Genomic DNA, 18,935 nt, shown 5'->3' on the forward strand with positions numbered 1-18,935 from the left:
ACATCACTTACTGAAAGTTTCCTTGCTTATTTAATAGCTAGAGATATGGAGGGGAAGTTGGACTCATGAACCGTTATAATGACTGCACATGACGGACAGGACATTAAGTGTTATTTCTATGTTTTTTGATGGCATTCTCAAGAATATTAAAGATTCATAAAGTGAATCTTCGTTTCTACACAAAGTCATTGTAGTTCCAGAGGACCACACAGCTGCTCTCATTAAAGGGAGATGACTGATGATGAGTTTAGCCTGAGGATCCCCACACTGGAGCACGATTATGAAGATGAGACCTTGATGGCGATCACCGCTGATGTGGAAACATCACTCTGCATCACACACCAGCTGTCCAGCCAATGGAATATTCAACCCCTACTTTGAACTACAATAAAAAACATGAAATCAGAAATCCATCTATCTGCAATATTTAACAGCACAACAAACATTCAGTTTCTTTCCTTTGCCTGACCTTGAGTGTGAATTGTTCAGGGAGAAAACAATCTGGAAAGCAAGTTTAAAAAGGAGAAAATGTTGGAGAAACTCAGCAGGTCTGGCGATATCTGTGGAGAAAGCAGCAGATTTAACATTGCGTCTGATGTGATTCTTCAGCAGCACATTGGACTCTGTTTCTCTCTTGACAGATGGCACCAGACCTGCTGAGATTCTGTTGCACTTTTTGTTTATCTTTCAGAGTTCCAGCATCTGCAGCCCTTTGATTTTAGAAACTTTTGGACTATCAAAGTAAGTTTGATTGAAGATTTGTGCTCCTACCTTACCATGAAGAGGAAGGCACTCCTCAGACTCACTGTTGAAGTTCCAAATATCCAATGAGAGGTCCACCTCTCCCAGAAAAGTGTTGCGCCCGAAGCGATCGTAATGCCAGACAGAAAGTTGCAATGTCCTCATAATTAGCTGCAACTCAGCGATGTCATACTGATTTTGGAAAAACACACAGCTGAAACAATCTTAGAAATGGCCATAAAAACTAGTTTATCTTCTTTCAACTTGACAGAGAAAATGATGTAAATTGTTGAAGTAACAACCTTTACCCTCTCCAATGAATCAGAACCAGGTCATTTATAGTATTTGCTGTAAGCAGGGTAAAGCTGTTTCCTTATTGTCTCAATAACAACCTCAGAGTTATGCTTCCACGAGCCATTTTCATTTTCTATATTAGAGGCTAAAATATGTACAGAATTATGGACACTTTATAAAACTGAATCACACTTTCACAAGGCTGGCCTACTTTAAACTGCCAATATTCCAATTGTCTGGACTGTTGCCAAATTCAGGTCCCGGGAGTGAAATGCAGTATTGAAACCAACTGGGTACCTATCTCACAGGGAAACAATATTTGGTGCAGGAAATTGAATTGTGAAAAAGTGGTGCCAAGAATAAGTAGGTATACAATTAGGCAGTCTTCTGAATGTTTAATTAAGGTTTATCATATCTCTATTTCAAAGGTAAGTTGAAATTTGTGTATCTAAAACTAAAACAAAAAGCATGTTCCCAACTGCATTTAATTTTAAGTCATCTGGAAGTTTTCCTGAAATACAAAGATTCTGAATCAAACTTTTGCTTCATTTCTTATATATGAAGATTGAAGTTTCATTCAGACCAGACTCTGTCATGGAGTCCTAGATGACATGATTTTATTCTTACACCTGTACTTGATGTGGGAATCCTGAAATTTCAGTAGAGCTGGAAGCACTGCAGCCCACTGTTGCCCTTTTCTTTACAAATCCCTCAAACGCATTTTCTTCAAGGCTAATTGAAAAGATAAACATAGTGCCTTTTGAGCCTTACCCTTAGGGTTTCATTGTAAACTGGATCAGTTGTGTTACGTTTAACCGTGGTCTTTCGTTTACTTTGTCGGGATTTATCCGGTAGCAGATAAGACTTCACGTAGCTGCATAAAAATTTTTTAAAAAAATTTTAATTATCCTATTTCTGAAGAGTTATTTACTAGTAATAGATTGAAACATGACAGCTTCTGCTGTCTTCAGCCTCAGCTAACATTCCTCCCCATCAACTGGCATGCATTATTCCAATCTCATACGTCTGGTTTGGCACAGTTTGGTGTGATTTTTCACTCGTGGACTGCGTTTGGCTCCTATCACATGCCAGAAAGTTTTGCTTATATTTTATTCATGGGCTATGAGTGTCACCAGATAGATTGGCATTTATTGACCATCCTCAATGGTCCAGAGAGTAGTTCAGAGTCAAAGCCAGACTAGGTAAGGATTGCAGATTTCCTACCCTAAAGGACATTTTTGAACCAGATGAGTTTTTATAACAATCCCCTGTGGTTGCATGGCCACCATTAGGCTAGCTTTTGTTTTCCAATTCTAGATTTGTTTTATATTTTGCATTTGCTGTGGTGGCATTCCAGCCCATGTCCCAGAATATTAGTCTGGAGTTCCATTCCCATTACCCCTGTACCACAGTCTCATTTTTTAAAAATAAGGTACAAATGTACTGAATTAAACTGATGTTATGGTCATAAAACTGGTAAAATATTAGGAGTGGCTTTATTACTGGAACATACCATTTGTGCGCCTATAAGCAAATTTTCTATATCTAAATGTCTCAAATATGATTTTCAATAATATGGAGTAACTCGACTAGCAGGTATTCTGCACCAGTAATATCCCTGAGAGAGCATGAAATGAATGATCAGACATGATACTTTGGGATTATCTGATTTGACAGTGCAGCATTCTGTATAATACAGCAGTGTCAACCTAGTTTCTCAGTTCAACCACAGTGGCTCAGTGGTTAGCACTGCTGCCTCAGCGCCAGAGACCCGGGTTCAATTCCAACCTCAGGTGACTGTCTGTGTGGAGTTTGCACATTCTCCCCACATCTAAGTGAGATTCCTCTGGGTGCTCTGGTTTCCTCCCACAATCCGAAGATGTGCAGGTTAGGGTGAATTGGCCATGCTAAATTGCCCGTAGTGTTCAGGGAAGTTTAGGTCAGGGGTAGATGTAGGGTTAGAGGATTGGTCTGGGTGGGTTCCTCTTTGGAGCATCGGTGTGGACCTGTTGGGCCAAATAGTTTGTTTGTAGGGATTCTATGATTATAAAAAAACCACTGATATGGACTTAAGTGTTTGCAAATTCACTTTATGAATTGGAAAAATTGTCGTGTTTCAGCCATATTCCTTCATCAGAACCTTTACAAAGAATTATACCTGAAACATGAAAACTTTCCTTCCTTTACAGATTGTCTCTGTCTCTGATTTGTTGATTATTTCCAGTATTTCCAATTTGTATGTCAGTTTTCCAGCATCTCTCAGGGCTTTGGATTTATTTAAGATGCTGTGAGCAGAAGATGGTCAGGTTTGTATTCTAAAAAGACAAGATCAAATCATTCGAAATTACCTTTTGACATAAGCCTCAAAAATGTTAAATACTTGGTCTTGAAATCCTGGATAATGGATTGAAGAAATTGGCTCGACTCTCCACTCTTATCACACCTCCCTTGAACTGCATGAGTGAACTTTGATGAGGGTATGACCAAATAGCTAGGCTATACTGTCAACGCCCTCATTATTTGTTAGATCTTAGTTAGATTCGGAGGGTTTTCATCAATCATGGCACGATACCTTAAGCGAGGATTCAATAACTGGCTTTTGAAAACTATTGATGATGAAAAATTAACAATTTTATTTTGAAAAATGTTTAAAAACATATTTTCTCTTATCATACCTTACATTCCTTCTATTCTCTCTCTTGTCACTTTCCTTTCATTCTAACAAAGTACTAATAATTGGAGGCTTGAACCTTATGGTCATTAACTAATCTTAAAGAGGTAACTTGGAGACAACCATGTGGCCAATTCATTTAGACAGTGGCAATATGATTTCTGGAATGTCAGTTTGAAATCAATCCCAAAACGGATGGAATTATAGGTCCTTTTTTTCTGCTGGTTGTATGGATCATCTGTGGGTAAGATCCAGCTGTGTAAAACTGTCTTTTAATTTGCTGGTAATAGGTAATTACACCTAGAGAGAGCAGAAGATATGTCAACTAAAAGGCATATCAAATTGGTGCAGTTTGTGGGGTTGAGGGGTTGAGTGGTTATGCTCAGGCAGAATAGAAGCAGCGTTTTGTTATACAATCCTCTCCAAACAATATAACACATCTATAAAGCATGATTTCAACTTGTTCCAGCAATTGTATAGTTGTTAGACTTTAGCTCATATGCAAAATTAATTTAAGTACAGTTTTTCACAAGAGGCAAAAACCTTACTCGCTCATCATGTACCTGGGGGTAAACACTGAATAGAAACTCAACTGGACTCACGACGTAAACATAGTGGCTCCAACAGCAGGTCAGAGGCTAGGAATACCGTGACGAATAATGTACCTCCTGACTCCCTAAAGTCTGTCCACTAGCAACAAGGAACAAGTCAGCTGTGTGATGGAATGCTCCCCACTTGCCTGGATGGGTGCAGCTCCAACATTCAAGAAGCTTGACAGCATCCAGGACAAAACAGCTCACTTGATACACACTGCATACACTTGCATCCAATCCCTCCACCAATGTTCAGTATGTACTATCTACAAGATGCAATGTAAAAATTTACTAAAGATTCTTAGACTGCACCTTTCAAACCTACAATCACTTCCATCTAAAAGGACAAGGGTAGTAGATACGTAAGAACATCACAACCTTCAAGTTCCCCTCCAAGGCACTCACCATCCTGACTTGGAAATATATCACCGTTCCTTCACTGTCACTGGGTTAAAATCCTGAAATTTCCTCCCTAAGGGCATTGTGGGTCAACCCACAGCAGGTGGACTGCAGTGGTTCAAGGCGGCAGCTCACCACCATCTTGTCAAGGGCAATTAGGGATGGGAAATAAATGCTGGCCAGCCAGTGATACCCACATTCACAAATGAATTTTTAACAAATGCAGTCTTTGTACACCATCAACAGACCTCAAATAGTTTAGGCGATTGCCAGAGTGTCTTTCACAATTGCTTCAAGATGTTGTATTATACTTTCAGGAAAATGGGTAGGTGCAGTGCACAATATAAGATATTTCAGCATTGAATACAACAGCTAGCTTGCAAATAAGCATCATAAAAGATTCAATTCACTGAAAAAATTAAAATAATACAGTATCTACATATCTCCAGCCTACAGGGTAATTGTTATACAACTCAGATTTAATGATAAACTTTAAACTGAAAGAATGCCTGCATCCTGCTGTCAAGTTCACGAGGTGTGTTCATTTCAATACAAAGCATTTTTAGATACACTTGGCATTCCGTAAGCACACACACTTACGGGTTCGATCTTCTCTTGTTCTCATCACCATAAGCCAGGTTACGACATTCCTTCACAAGTATATTAAGTGCTTGTTTCTTTTGGTCATAATTTAAAAGGAAAATGATCTCCCCAGTAACTGTGACATTGCCATAGTCACCTGCTTCACTGTAGATGCTGACCATGCTGCCTATTGTACTCTGAAATAAAAATGTTATGAAGTTAGTCTGAAAGTAAATTAAGTAACAAAGCAAACTATAAATTCTTGTTTGTTAAAATTTATTTCATGCAATTTATATTTAGGTATCCTCAACACAATTTAATCTTAAGAAATTTAAAAGACCAGTACCATTTCCTGAGAGGCTTCAACCTATTTTTCTGTAGACAAGGAACTGTAAATGGAAGGTTTTTGCCCTTCAAACTCAAGAATACCAGGATTGGAAAAATGTCTCCCACTTTTGATATTCAGTATGACCATAAAATACTCCTCAACCAGATATCACAGGTTAATGTACAACTTCCTCTACCTATCATCAGTCTCAGGCAATGACAATCTCCAAGAAGAGAGAATTCAAACCACCCCTTAACATTCAATAGCATTACTATCACCGAATCTCCAACCTTCAACATCCTGGGGATTATTAGTTATTAGAAAATGAACTGGATTATTCATGTAAATACTGTGGATATAAGATCAAATCGAAGGCTAGAAATCCTGCTGTGTGTAGCTGACATCCTGAATCTCCAAAGCCTATCCATGAGGCACAAGTCAGGAATGTGCTGGAATATTCCCCACTTGCGTGGATGAATGCAAATCCAACAACAACAAACTTGACATCACCTAGGCCAAGCAGCCCACTTGACTGGCACCACATCTACTTCCTCCACCTCCAACACATAACAATGGCAGTGTGTAAGATACATTGTAGAAATTTTCCAAGGGTCCTTAAATGGCACTTTCCAAATCTACTACCACTACTTTTTAGAAGGAAAAAGGCAGCAGATACATGGGAACACCCACCACTCCGTATCCTCCCTTGGAAATATGTTCAATGTTACTGGGTTAAATTCCCGAAACTCCATCCATAACTGCAATGTGGATCTACCGTCACCAAAATAAACTGCAGCGATTCATGAAGGTAATTCACCATCATCTCAATGGCAACTGGGGATGGACAGTAAATGCTGGCCCAGCCAGTGATACCCACATCCCATGTGTGAATGAGAAAAGATTTAGTAGAAAATATCTCAATGATTTACTATTTGCGTAGAGGTAGAATGAAAAAGTAGAGGTTTAAGGTTCATGATCAGAAAAAGTTGGTTAACTGCATCGAACTGTGCTTATAAAAGATTAATTAAAAATGTTAAATGATATATCTAAACAGGTTGCTGTTACTGTTAGACTTAGTTGGCCTAGGTTGATTGATTTATAGATGAAGCGACTAATAAGAATAGATTAATTTAGAATTGAATTTTACTGTTTTCCTTAAAACTAACATTTTTCCTTCCCTAATGGTCAGTGAGTTTCACCAGTGAGAGCCTATGCCACACACACCATAGGAGATACCAGGGTTCAAACCTCAATCCATGAGGAGTTAGTTGATGACAAAAGCAAATGGTTTGAATGGCCCTAGGATACAGAGGGAAAAATAGACAGCATTTCTATTGCTAACAACACCCAGTTACTTCTGTTGGAGGTGTATATTTATGAATGCTCAGGAAAGACTGGATCAAATTTATCAGAATCAGAAGATTATTTTTGAATAAAGTACACTTCAATCAATGAGTCTTTAGGGCCATCACCTTAGCAAAGAGTTTGTGCTTTTAGCAGTAGAACAAATAAAGCAAACATACATTTCTTTCCAGAGTGAAACACTCAGTAAAATACTTTTTAAAAAGCTGAAGTGTCCTTAAAAGGAATATATAACATTTTTGCCCATAGAAATAAAACAGCAACTTCATTCACTGAGTCAATTGCTTTCCCCAACCACTAAGTCCCCAATCTTAGCTACAGGAGAATCAAAGAGGAAGTCAGAACACTGTTCAGATAACAGAAATCAAACTAAGATTTTCTGGATTAGAATATTAAGAGTAAACAAGCAGCACAAAGGCCACTTGACATCTCTGTCATTAGATGTGGTCAGTTTGAGATGGAAGGATCACAAAATAAGAATATGCGAAGTGACCATTCAGCCAAATAAGCCCAGATGCCTCCACTGTAAGAAGTCGGAGATAATATGCACGTGCTTGGTGTAGCCTGGAGCTTTGGATCTGAAGGTAGAGGCTCCAGTTTCTTTCCATCACATGGCTGATCAGAGATCTGTTCTGTTTATATTGTCTGCCACTGGTGTACGTTGGAATATTTATAATAAAATCATCCAACCATTTGGCCACTTTATGAACACAATGTCCTTGACCATCTAGTCCTGGATTGGAACTTGCACTCAGAGCTTCTTGCATAGAGGAAGGGATGCTACCCACCACACTCTTTACTGTGGACTATGAACTAGATTCCTGTTCTCCTTTCATGTCCTCTGCCTTCTGACTATGTAAAGGCATTAAATGCTGTTTAAAATTGGTTTCTGTGTTCGCATCTCATGCATGAGGAATTATAAATATGGAGATGTACAATTATAATATTTTGTTGTGCCACTTACAACTGAAGTGCCACTCTTGAGGCTTTGGCGAGCATTTGTCAGACGGTGAATTTTCACTAGTTTATCAATGTCCTCTTCCTCCTGTTAAAATGATTACAACTAAGTATTAGAGCAGTAAAACCCATGTGGACAATTCATTTCTGCAACACAGTTGAGCTAATTGTTCATAGTGATTTGTTTACTTCCTCTTTCAATTTTATAGAAAAGGTACCTTCATTTCTTTCAATCATTACCTTGGAAAATAGAAAGCCTTTCACTCATTTTTCAGTAACCGGACACTCAAAATGTGCTGTAGAGCAACCTGTGTCTCCCAGAGGAAAGCTGGTGGCACCAAGCTTCATTTTCTCTCTCAAGTGACTTAAAATACATCAAGAAAACAATTCAGAATGTGGAATTGCTGGCTTGAATCCTTGCTTTGTCAATCTTTGTGCCAACATACTATGATATGAGGTAACTAAAGATTTTACAGCTTCAATCTTCCTGAAAATGAGAGGGTTGTCCTATGACAAGAGGTGGAGGAAGCTGGGCCTATATGCTTCAGAGTTGAAAGTGTGGTACTGGGAAAGCACAGCAGGTCAGGTATCATCCGAGGAGCAGGATAATCGATGTTTCAGGCATAAGCCCTTCATCAGGAATCGGGCTTATGCCTGAAAACCCGATTCTTCTGCTCCTCGGATGCTGCCTGACCTGCTGTGCTTTTCCAGCACCACACTCTCGACTCTGATCTCCAGCATCTGCAGTCCTCACTTTTCTCTATATACTCCAGAGTTTGGAAGAATGAGAGGTGATCTCATTGAAAAATCCAAGATTTTGAAGGGTTTGATAGGGTAGACATGGTCTCTGCTCGTTGGAAAATCTATAGTATGGGAGCACAGTCTCAGAATAGCTTGTCAATCATTTAGGATTGAGGTGAGGGTAAATTTCATCAATGAAAAGGGTTGTGAATCTTTTAAAATTTCTGTTCCAAGGAATTGTAGATGATCCAGTTTTGACTATTTTTAAGGCTTGGAAAGACAGAGTTTTGGTCTCTCCAGGAGTCAAGGGATAACTGAAGCCAGCAGAGAGGTAGATTAGATGTAATTGTACTGAGTGGCACAGAAGGCTCAACAGACCTACTTAACATTCTACTCTTAATTCTTGTACTGTGCTGAGTTATTTAGAACAGAATGGTGAGCATAGCCCAAACTGAAATTCCAACAAAGTCTGAATAAGGTTTCAGAATGTTCCATGCTCATACTCGGACTAAATTTGAACCTTCCATTTGCACAGAAATAGGAGAAGGCCATTCTGCCCTCTTCCATAGCAAATCACAGCTAATTTTTGCCTTAACTCCATTGACTTATCTGTGGAAAATTTCAATTTGTCAGACAGACTTTTCAGTTAATCAGGGAGAGCCAATATGGATTCATGACAGGTAGGTCATGCCTGACGCACCTCACTGTTTTGAAGAGGTGACTGTAGAGCAAAAGGAATGGAAAAAAACAGAATTGGGAGGTTGCTGGAGTACATATCTAGAGAAGCTATCCCAAGTAGGCTACAGCAGAGTAAAGGAGGATTTTGAAATCAGTTTATGGGACACAGATACATTGTAAAGTCCGAGAATGAGGAGGAAGACTGAGACCTCATGTAGGAGAAGACTTGGGCTTCACAAAAAATTGTTTTAGAGGACAGCTAAAACTGATGATGAGAACATTTAAAGACTGATTTCTAAAAATGGTGAAGATCTCAGCCATAGTGGAAGAGAGGTAGATTTAAGTAAGCAATGTTCTGAAAGTGGAGGTTGGTGATCAGTGGACAAGATGCAGACTAATGTTCACGCACAGGTACACAGATACAGACCTGATCCACATTGAGACCTGGAACTGACTGACTACGGTCTCCCATGGAATCACCCACGGATTCACCCACATTTGCAGAATCTGATATGCGAAGGTCCATCACAGATTTACTATGCTCTAACAGAAGATTTGAAAAGAAAATAATTATTTCCAACATACAGACTGGGGCTATGCAACATTTAGTGATGTCAGCACTTCACTTAATTTTATGGAGTTTGACATTGTGAGGTTGACACAGATTTTTGACTGTGACACCAGCCAGATAGTTTGTGTATTAAACTAAACTTGGGCGACAAATAGCCCACATGGCAGAATAGTCACATGCAAAGTTACTCCATGTTCTAGATAGAACAATGTCCATGAAAGCATGGGCAAATAAGAGTCACATACTTTGCAATGCAGACAGACATCAACAAGCAAATAGAGGACCAGCTTCTACCAATGGCATTCTGTGGGCAGTTAAGAAGGTGCTGGTGCACAAAACAAGCTTGAATCCCATTTAAAGACCTGAATTAAATGAGTGAATCATCTGTGATTGACAACTAAGGTCAGTATATACTGTTTTGGGTTTTTAAGTCTGGTGTAACACACAAATGTAGCCTAAACAACTTCCTTCAAGAGGTAAGACTTTATTTATAAACGTTTGAGAATGAGAGCTGGGATGGTATTTTTCCTTCCCTGCAGGTGGTGAGAGAGGTGACAAGAAGGGAAAATAATGGGATGAGTTAGCCCAGGTGAGAAGCTAAGCCCCTTTTTGACCCCCTCACTAACTGAGGCAATGGTATCGTGATAATGTTGTTGGACTAGTAATCCAGGACCCAGGCTAATGCTCCTTCGACATGAGTTTGAATCCTATAATAGCAGATATTGAAATCAAATTTCACCAAAATTTAGACTACAAATCTAGCCCAAAGACAATTGTGCAAGGTGAATGCAAATGTCATTCAAAGCCACCTGGTTCACTGATGTTCTTGAGGGAAGGAAATTCATCGTTCTCTTCTGATCTGGCCTAAAAGTGATGCTAGACCTTCAGCACTACGGCTGACCCTCTTAACTACCCTCTGAAATGGCCAAGCAAAGCTACTCAATACAAATGGCAATGAGGGCAGGCAAAAAATGCTGGCCCAGCCAGTGACACCCACATCCCATGAATGGAAAGATGAACAAGTACAGGGTGAGAAAGTCAATGTGCTGCATCCCTGGTCAGAACGAAAGGTGACTAGTTTCTCAAATGGAAAACCATGGTGGCCTACCTACCAGGCTGAGGGGTATACCTAAATTGCCTTAATAATTGCCCTTCCTTTTCCTCTGATCCCACCACCCCTCCCCAAATGCCTTCTCTCCATGATCCCCACTTGGCAACAAGATAAACATCATTTCCCTTCTTCCCAGGATCCCCAAGGGCTCGCCCAGCAGACTTCAGGCCGGGGGTTGAGGACTGAGATTCACCAAGAAACTCACTTTAATGAACTAATTGTTATGTGATAGCCAGAGTTATGGCAGGAGTGGGTAGTTTGCTGATTGGTCACTTTCACAATTTCAAAAACATAGTGGAAAAATTACATCCAATGCCTTTTTATGGTTCTATCTCAACCAGCATCTCCCAGCCCCAGCCAATCCCTTCAATTTTCCCTTCCTGACAATGATGGATGCTGGACTGTAGTTCCATGGGCCAGGACTACCCTCTTATACCTTATCAATGGTCCCATTCTTAAGGAGTGACTTTCAGCAGGCAGGTGTCATTCATAGTGAAGGTTCACAGCCAAGCTTGATCCCTTCCTAGCCTGAGACCAAAAGCTTTCTTCCAGTGGGGACCTTTGGATATCAAAAAAAGCAGAAACCTTGGTTGATTTTTCTCTATATTGGATAAATTACTGCCCTCACCCAGAACAGCTAATTCAACACAAGTGAAAGAATGACCATGATATCCTATAGCTATTTTTTTCCCTTCTTTCCTCTTAGTACAATTTGCATAATATGTTGCTGTGTAGCGATGTGGTCAATTCCTGTGTGTCTGCTAAACTTTCTCTGAAACTGGCATTAGTAGATGCTTAAAAAGGACATGGGTTGAATTTCCCTCTTTCTCAGGAAACTTCTGAACCTCATTTCTATGGTGTAGTGTGGAAAGGTTTTCAAAGGTTTTAAACAAACATTTTTGATTGATGCCCTTTGTGTTAAAATCAATGTGCCAAATCTCACCTGTCGGCTTCAGAATGCTTTTTGTATTCTTTTTAAACAGGTTCTCTGAAGCACTTTCATCTGTTGAACCTTTGCTGTGTCTTTTTGAAACAGTTTCCTGAAGAAACATGTTAAACATTTAATAAGTTTTAGAACTATATCAATGTACTTTGTTTTCATAACTGTTGGTAACTCACACAGTATCACATGAAATTATAACTCAATGACTGGTTTGTCCAAACAATGGAATAAATATGTCGATTAATCACATCCAACCCATTTCTTTCAATGCAGTTTCTGATTAACTTTATCCAAGAAGATTCTGTTCTGAAGGAGATAATTGTGAAACTGCTCTTTAATCTATGAAAGTAATTAAACAATACCCCAAAATACTTTTTCATTCACTGCGTAACTCTCATCAGCTGTCCTCGACAAAAATGTAATTGATGCAGGAACCATTTTTTTTGGAATATTGATCATTCAGTCTATACAAACAGTCTTATATCTGAGATTGTTGTATTACATGCTTACAAATTTCTTTACACAACAAAACACAATCCTGTGCACAAACTGTAGGATTCAGCACTTTTTGCTCACCTTCTCTTGCTTTCCAGGAAGGGCTATCCTTCACCCAAATTAAAAATAAAGCACATTAGGACACTTCTGATTATGGCCTTTGACAAAAAAAAAATCACCATCACTGATATCTCTTTGAAACTGTAGATTTGTTCCAATCATACTTATCCAAGTCTGTTTTGAAGTAGTTAATCAAGCCAACTGATTTTCCTCAGAGTTCACTCCCCATTACTGCTATTCTATGTGGGGGAAAAATTGCTGCCGCCTTGACTGAGGTTTGTTCACTTTAATGCTGTCTTGTAATTTTGTGCTGTAATTCCAAATAGTTTGTTTATCTCAGAGTCTCTTGACGTTTAAAGTCCTCGATTATTTACCAAATATTTGAATAGGACAAGCACAGTATAGATCTCTGTAAACCCCAATCTATAATAAATTCTAGAGTTAGTTCCCAGACAAGCCCTTTAAGTCATGTCTCCTTGGTTGTCTTCTGTGCAAATGGTCTTGTGACACATTTGTAGTGTTCCTATTGGCCAGAAGGTTCAAGTTCAAATCCCAACTGCCCTGGAGGTGTGACATAACATGCACAAACAATACTTGTATAGTTGACTCAATGTATTCCAAGTGGCTACTCAGCTGCATATTGAAAACAAAATGAGATGGACAACTGATGCAGCCTACTAGCCATATCCACAAACTATGAACAAATAAAACACAGCAAGGAATGTATTGTCCTACCTTGTCCAAGTCAGATTGTTTGTTGAGTTTGTTGCCTGTGGGTGACTTTAATGTGGCTGGAAGTGTCATGCTGCCACTATTTGTGGGCTTGGAAACAGCACATTCATTAATATTACCAGCATTGCTCTCTGTTAAGGAACTCCGCCTGAAAAATAAAACAGCAAAATAAATTCTCAAATTTCACTGAAACTTCACCAATACATAAAAGGGTGAATTTCCTAAGGAGGACTTTTTTTTTAAATCATGGAACTTGGCTGAAAACTGTGGAAGCCTCGAGATAACTGTGCGATTGACATTACTTTTCTATAAAGTTATTGCAAATTGGGAGATGGCCTGGAAAAATTCAACTCCATTTTCAAAGTGACATAGAATATTCAGGACTCATCATGATCTTGGCCTGAGGTAGTTTTCAGAAGGTTACCACTCAGAGTTTATTTTTAAACTATATGTACACGAACAAACCTTGCGTCAAAAAAAAAGTTTTTATTAGTTCATTCATGGGATGTCAGCCACAAGGCCTGCATTTATTCCCCATTCTTAATTTCCCAGAGAGCAGTAAAGAGTCAACTACACTGCAGTGTGTCTGGAGTCACATGTAGGTAGGCCAGGTAAGGATGGCACATTTCTTTTACTAAAGGATATTAGTGATCCAGATGGGTTTTTCAGACAAATCGACAATCATCATTAGACTCTTAATTCCAGATTTTTTTAATTGAATTCAAATTCCAACATTTGCCATGGTGGCATTCAAACCCAGGATCCCAAAACATTTTTTTTTAAACAATAATACCACAAGACCATCGTCTCACCTTATACAGTCCCACACATTATTTTTAGGTTTTGGTGCCTAAACCTACTCTTAACTTGCGAATCAATTAAGTGAAAGGAAGTCTGACAGCTAGTAAGGTCACTATATTGCCTCACTTTATAAAGAAAGGCTCTTCCAGTAGCCAAATCCTGATCGAACAAACACCCACACCACTTGATTACAATGTTTATCAAATGGGTGAACTCCAGCAAATAGCAACGTGTGGAATTTAAAAAAATGTTTGCTCAACCAGCCTCTCCTTGTTGGATAAATATTGTATATTTCAGATGCCTTATGGAACAAGTTTCTGTTTACACCTGATAACATGCAGTTCACTTTTTTATGGCAGAGTATTATTCTTGTATAATATGGCAAGAATTATTAATTGTCACAAAACAAAATATGTTGTTTGTGCTGATTTGTTTCTAAGGAATTCAACTGTCAGAGAGTAAGAGAGTTTAGTTTCTCTGATGGTTCAGTTCATATAGATGGTGGGTAGCTGAGACAGGAAATTTCAGGTTTACATTCTGAGTTGCAGGATCAGTACAATAGGCCTCACTACTTTTAGTTCACAGAAGAGAAGAATCTGGTAGGTCTCCTCCTCTTCATTATGATCTGGTAGTCCTGACACAGGCCACATGTAAGTGTATATCATAGGATCAGGCCTAGTTGTAATACTTAACTCAGTTGATTACCTGCTGAAATCCACTCTAAGTGCCCACATGAACACCAGTGCAGAGACTGCCCATAAAAGTGGACTCCATGATGTAAAATTAAGATAGAATTTCCAATGGTATATTGTGATATAACCCATTCATAGTTTCAAAAATGGTATCCAGATTATTTTGAGCATTTTTCTTTAAAAAGTACATAGTTTGTAAATAATTCCATATTCATTATTTGTACCAAATTATACAATAGAAATAATCTGATTTCTTTGACAATCTATGTTAAATGACAACCATTTTCAGAATTTTAGGGCACCCATTAATAAAAGATAATTTTGTTGTTATAATGATGGCAAAACTGTCAATGACCATTGTCATTGCTTTGTTAAACTGATAATATAAATGCAATTAAACATCGTTATCCAGAAGTTGCTGTCAGTGATTCCGCACTCCTCTGTGGGCTGGGCTATTGAATTCCTTTCAGATGGAAATCATTTCGAAATCACGGTTTTAATATGAACATCCAATTTTAAAAAAATTCTGTAAAAACCTCAAATCTTGTTGAATGAAGTGTGATTAAGTTTTTACAATGTTTACAGTCATAGTTGCTAAGGATCAGCCTGGAAATTTCATTTCACAATCGAAGAATAATTGCTTTGTCTTGCATCTTGGATTTCTGTCTGAGAGATTTAATCACTATGATTGGCTGATTAGCCTGCTTGACGACATTGCTGTAACTGTGAATAGCCCTTGCCGGTTGGCACTGGAACTAAATGAATACAGGGAAAGGTTGAAACTGTATCACAGTGATCACTACATCTTTGAGGGAGGCTTTCCTCGAGGGCAGTGATAAGTGCTATCCATTTGCAACTGACTATTTGGGTCCATTGAAATAGACACAGGCCCAACAGAACCTTGCGAAGGGATGAATGCATATTAATAAGACAGATCCAAACTTATTTTAGGAACATAAGCAGAATTTCTTCTTTATGGACTGGAATAATATGAGATAAACATTGTCCCTTTTGTTACGAATGGGGTTAAATGCAGGACAGCAACTTCCCCAGAGTAAAGGCAAATGGTGGCTCAGTGATTAGCATTGCTGCCTCATTACACCAAAGTTTGATTCCAGCCTCAGGTGACTATTGTGTGGAGTTTGCCTGTTGCTCCACATCTGCATGGGTTTCTGCCAGGTTCTCTGGTTTCCTCCACAGTCCAAAAATGTACAGGTTAGGTGGATTGGCCATGATAAATTTCCCTGTGGTGTCCAGGGATGTGTAGGCTAGGTGGATTAGCCATGGTAAATGCAAGGTTATGGGACAGGGTATAGTCTGGATTAGAGTGTGATGCTCTTTGAAAGGATGGTGCAGACTTAATGGTCCAAATGCGGATTCTATGATTCATCACTTGAGATTGCTGTCACAAAGCACTTTGAATTGGGTTTTCACTACAGCATCTCTGGAGGTGGAGAGGTCCTACTGATTTACTAGCTCATCCTTTCATCTAATGAGGCTGCATGGTACATCAAGACTTCAGCAAGCTTAACGTGAGAAAGGAAGTCTAAACACAGGCATGTGGCAAAATGATGGCCAATTATCTCAACAATTTACATTTATCTAGTGCCTTTAAAATATTAAAACCTCACCAAGTGTAGGCCGCGGCTGTTACTTAGCAACATTTGACACAGATATTTTAATACAGATGACTACAGATTTGATCAAAACATAGATTTTAAGGGAAAAGTTGTCTAATTTGAATTAGCATTCATATTTCCATTTGATCACAATAATTTCAGACTGAATCCTCCACAGATCCGTTACCTGGAATTGTTAGGTGTGTTGTGCTTGGAGGGAGATTGCGAGTTGCTCTTGTGGCTGCTAACACTGACACATCCAGTGGATTCTGTGTCACTTGGTTGCTCAGAACCCTCTTGGGGTTCAGAGTGGTTGCTATCAAACAACAAAAGAAAAATCACAGGTTCATGGTTTAGTTACTTTACTTATAGTTTGTAAAAATATTACTGAGCTATATTATCATTTCATTATTTAAACGTGGTGCAAGGTTACAAAACTGTTTTGTCAAATAAAATATGTTGCCTGTTGATTTGCGTATTAATCCCCATAATCAAAATATTTCCAAGAAGGCAGTTTTATTGCTCCAAGGCTTAATTTTTATTTGTACACAACCATTAACAAAATCATTAGAACCAACCCTGATCACGGCCCCGAGATCAACCTTACTGTATTTCATATTGCATATTCTGTGTGTCCTTGTTTAATATCAAGGAGGTTGAGATTAGAAAGAGTTCAATGGTACTGGAAACCCTTCAAACAATCAGTGATGACATTGAGGTGACAAATTTTAGCTTTAGTGCAAAAATCTTTCATCAGCTGTTCCTGCTGTAGTTAGTCAGGGGAAATTGGGCTTGTCAAAAAGGACTGCACAGTCATAAAGGATGCTGCCTGAGTCTTTTCCCTCAGTTTTTTCCCTACATGATGCGTAAAAGCAATCCAGGACACTCATACAGGAACTTCAACATCTGTTGCCACATATCCTCAATGCTTCAAGAGTTTTCTTGAGATCACCACCTGATCTTCTCGGTGACATTTTGAGCTCCTCCAATTATTTGTAACATATATCAATGACCTGGATGAGGAAATGAATGTACTGTAGCCAACTTTGCAGTAGACATGAAAATAGGTGGGAAGGCAAGTGCTGAGGATGACAGAGTTTGCACGGAGATTCAGATAGGTTAAGTGAGTGGGCAAAAACTTGGCAGGTGGAATATAATGTGGGAAAATAGGAGGTTATTTGCTTCAGTAGGAAGAATGGAAGAGCTGAATATTATTTAAGTAGAGATATACTGAGAAAGCTACAGCAAAGAAGATTTAGGAGCTTCAGTGTATAAGACACAAAAAGCTCTATACAAGTTCAATTGGTAATAAGGAAGGCGTACATAATGTTGGCCTTCATTTCACATGAGGAGGTCTTGCTAAAACTATACAAGACACTGATCCGACCGCAGTGGAATACAGTGAACAGTTTTACTCCCCTTACCCGAGGCAAGATGTACTGAATGTAAAGACCAAAAAGGCTGTTTATCGGCAGAATTTTGATCCAAAGGTTAATTGTCCCACAAGTCAGTACGTTTGTGGATGACACAAGAAAGTGGTTGTATAGTAGACAGTGAAACAAGTTATCTAAGAATACAAACAAATCTTGATCAAGTGAGCCAATTGGCCAAGGAGTGGCAGATGGAGTTTAGTTCAGGTAAATTTTGAAACATTACAGTTTGGTAAGATGAACAAGGGCAAGACTTGCACAGTTAATCGTAGGACCCTGGGGAGTATTGTAGATCAGAGAAGCCTAGGGATGCAGGTACATGGTTCATTGAAACTAGCATCACATGTAGAGAGTGATGTAGACATGTAGAGAGAAGGCAGCGTTGAGCAAGCTTGCCTTCATTGCTCAGACCATTGAGTACTGGAGTTGTACAGGATGTCAAGAGGCCAGATTTGGAGAACTGTATACAGTTCTGGTCACCCTGCTGTGGGAAGGAGGTTGCTAAATTGGAAAGAGCGCAGAGAAGATTTGCCAGGATGTTACGGAGACTGGAAGGTTTGACTTGTAAGAGGCTGGATAGACTGGGACAATTTTCCCTGGAACATAGGGTGAGGGGTGACTTTATAGAGGTTTATAAAATCATGAGGGGCACGGATAAGGTAAATAACAAAGGTCTTTTTCCCAGGTAACTTAGTAGTAGTAGAAGATTTTTTTGTCATTTCTACCATTTACAACTGATACAGTTTTTTAAAAAATGAGACAGCGTTCCTCCAGGACCAAGGTGTTATATGGACAGCACAAACTACACAATCATACACAGGGCAGCATAAAGTGCATAAGAAGTGCAAAACATGCAAATTATAGTGTAATAAAAGAATGGTAATTAATAGACATTGTTCAAGCAGCATTTTGAAGTCATGCAAAGAATTTCAGGTGGAAAAAAAAGTCCGATCATACAGTGTCAAGGAGTCTGACGGCTTGAGGGAAGAAACTGTTGCACAGTCTGGCTGTGAGAAACTATATCTTCTGCCAGATGGCAGGAGGGAGAAGGGTTTGAGTGAGGGATGTGTGGGGGTCTTCCACAATGCTCTTAGCCTTTTGGATGCAGCATGTGGTTAAATGTCTGCAATAGAGG

General features: G+C 39.0%; 1 protein-coding gene across 3 annotated transcripts in view; it reads right to left on the minus strand.

Moving 5' to 3' along the window:
* sytl4 (synaptotagmin-like 4) overlaps positions 1-18,935 on the minus strand; it is an 82,447-nt gene that overhangs the window by 11,400 nt on the left and 52,112 nt on the right. For all 3 annotated transcript variants that reach the window (XM_072594958.1, XM_072594961.1, XM_072594960.1), the window contains exons 7-14: positions 16,558-16,686; positions 13,262-13,406; positions 11,972-12,068; positions 9,774-9,889; positions 7,935-8,015; positions 5,299-5,477; positions 1,807-1,909; positions 772-933 (exon numbers count right to left, since the gene is read on the minus strand). In XM_072594958.1, the coding sequence (XP_072451059.1) occupies positions 772-933; positions 1,807-1,909; positions 5,299-5,477; positions 7,935-8,015; positions 9,774-9,889; positions 11,972-12,068; positions 13,262-13,406; positions 16,558-16,686 (1,012 nt within the window). The remainder of the gene's footprint in view (positions 1-771; positions 934-1,806; positions 1,910-5,298; positions 5,478-7,934; positions 8,016-9,773; positions 9,890-11,971; positions 12,069-13,261; positions 13,407-16,557; positions 16,687-18,935) is intronic.

Source organism: Chiloscyllium punctatum, chromosome 25 (assembly GCF_047496795.1).
Source record: "Chiloscyllium punctatum isolate Juve2018m chromosome 25, sChiPun1.3, whole genome shotgun sequence".
Taxonomy (NCBI): domain Eukaryota; kingdom Metazoa; phylum Chordata; class Chondrichthyes; order Orectolobiformes; family Hemiscylliidae; genus Chiloscyllium; species Chiloscyllium punctatum.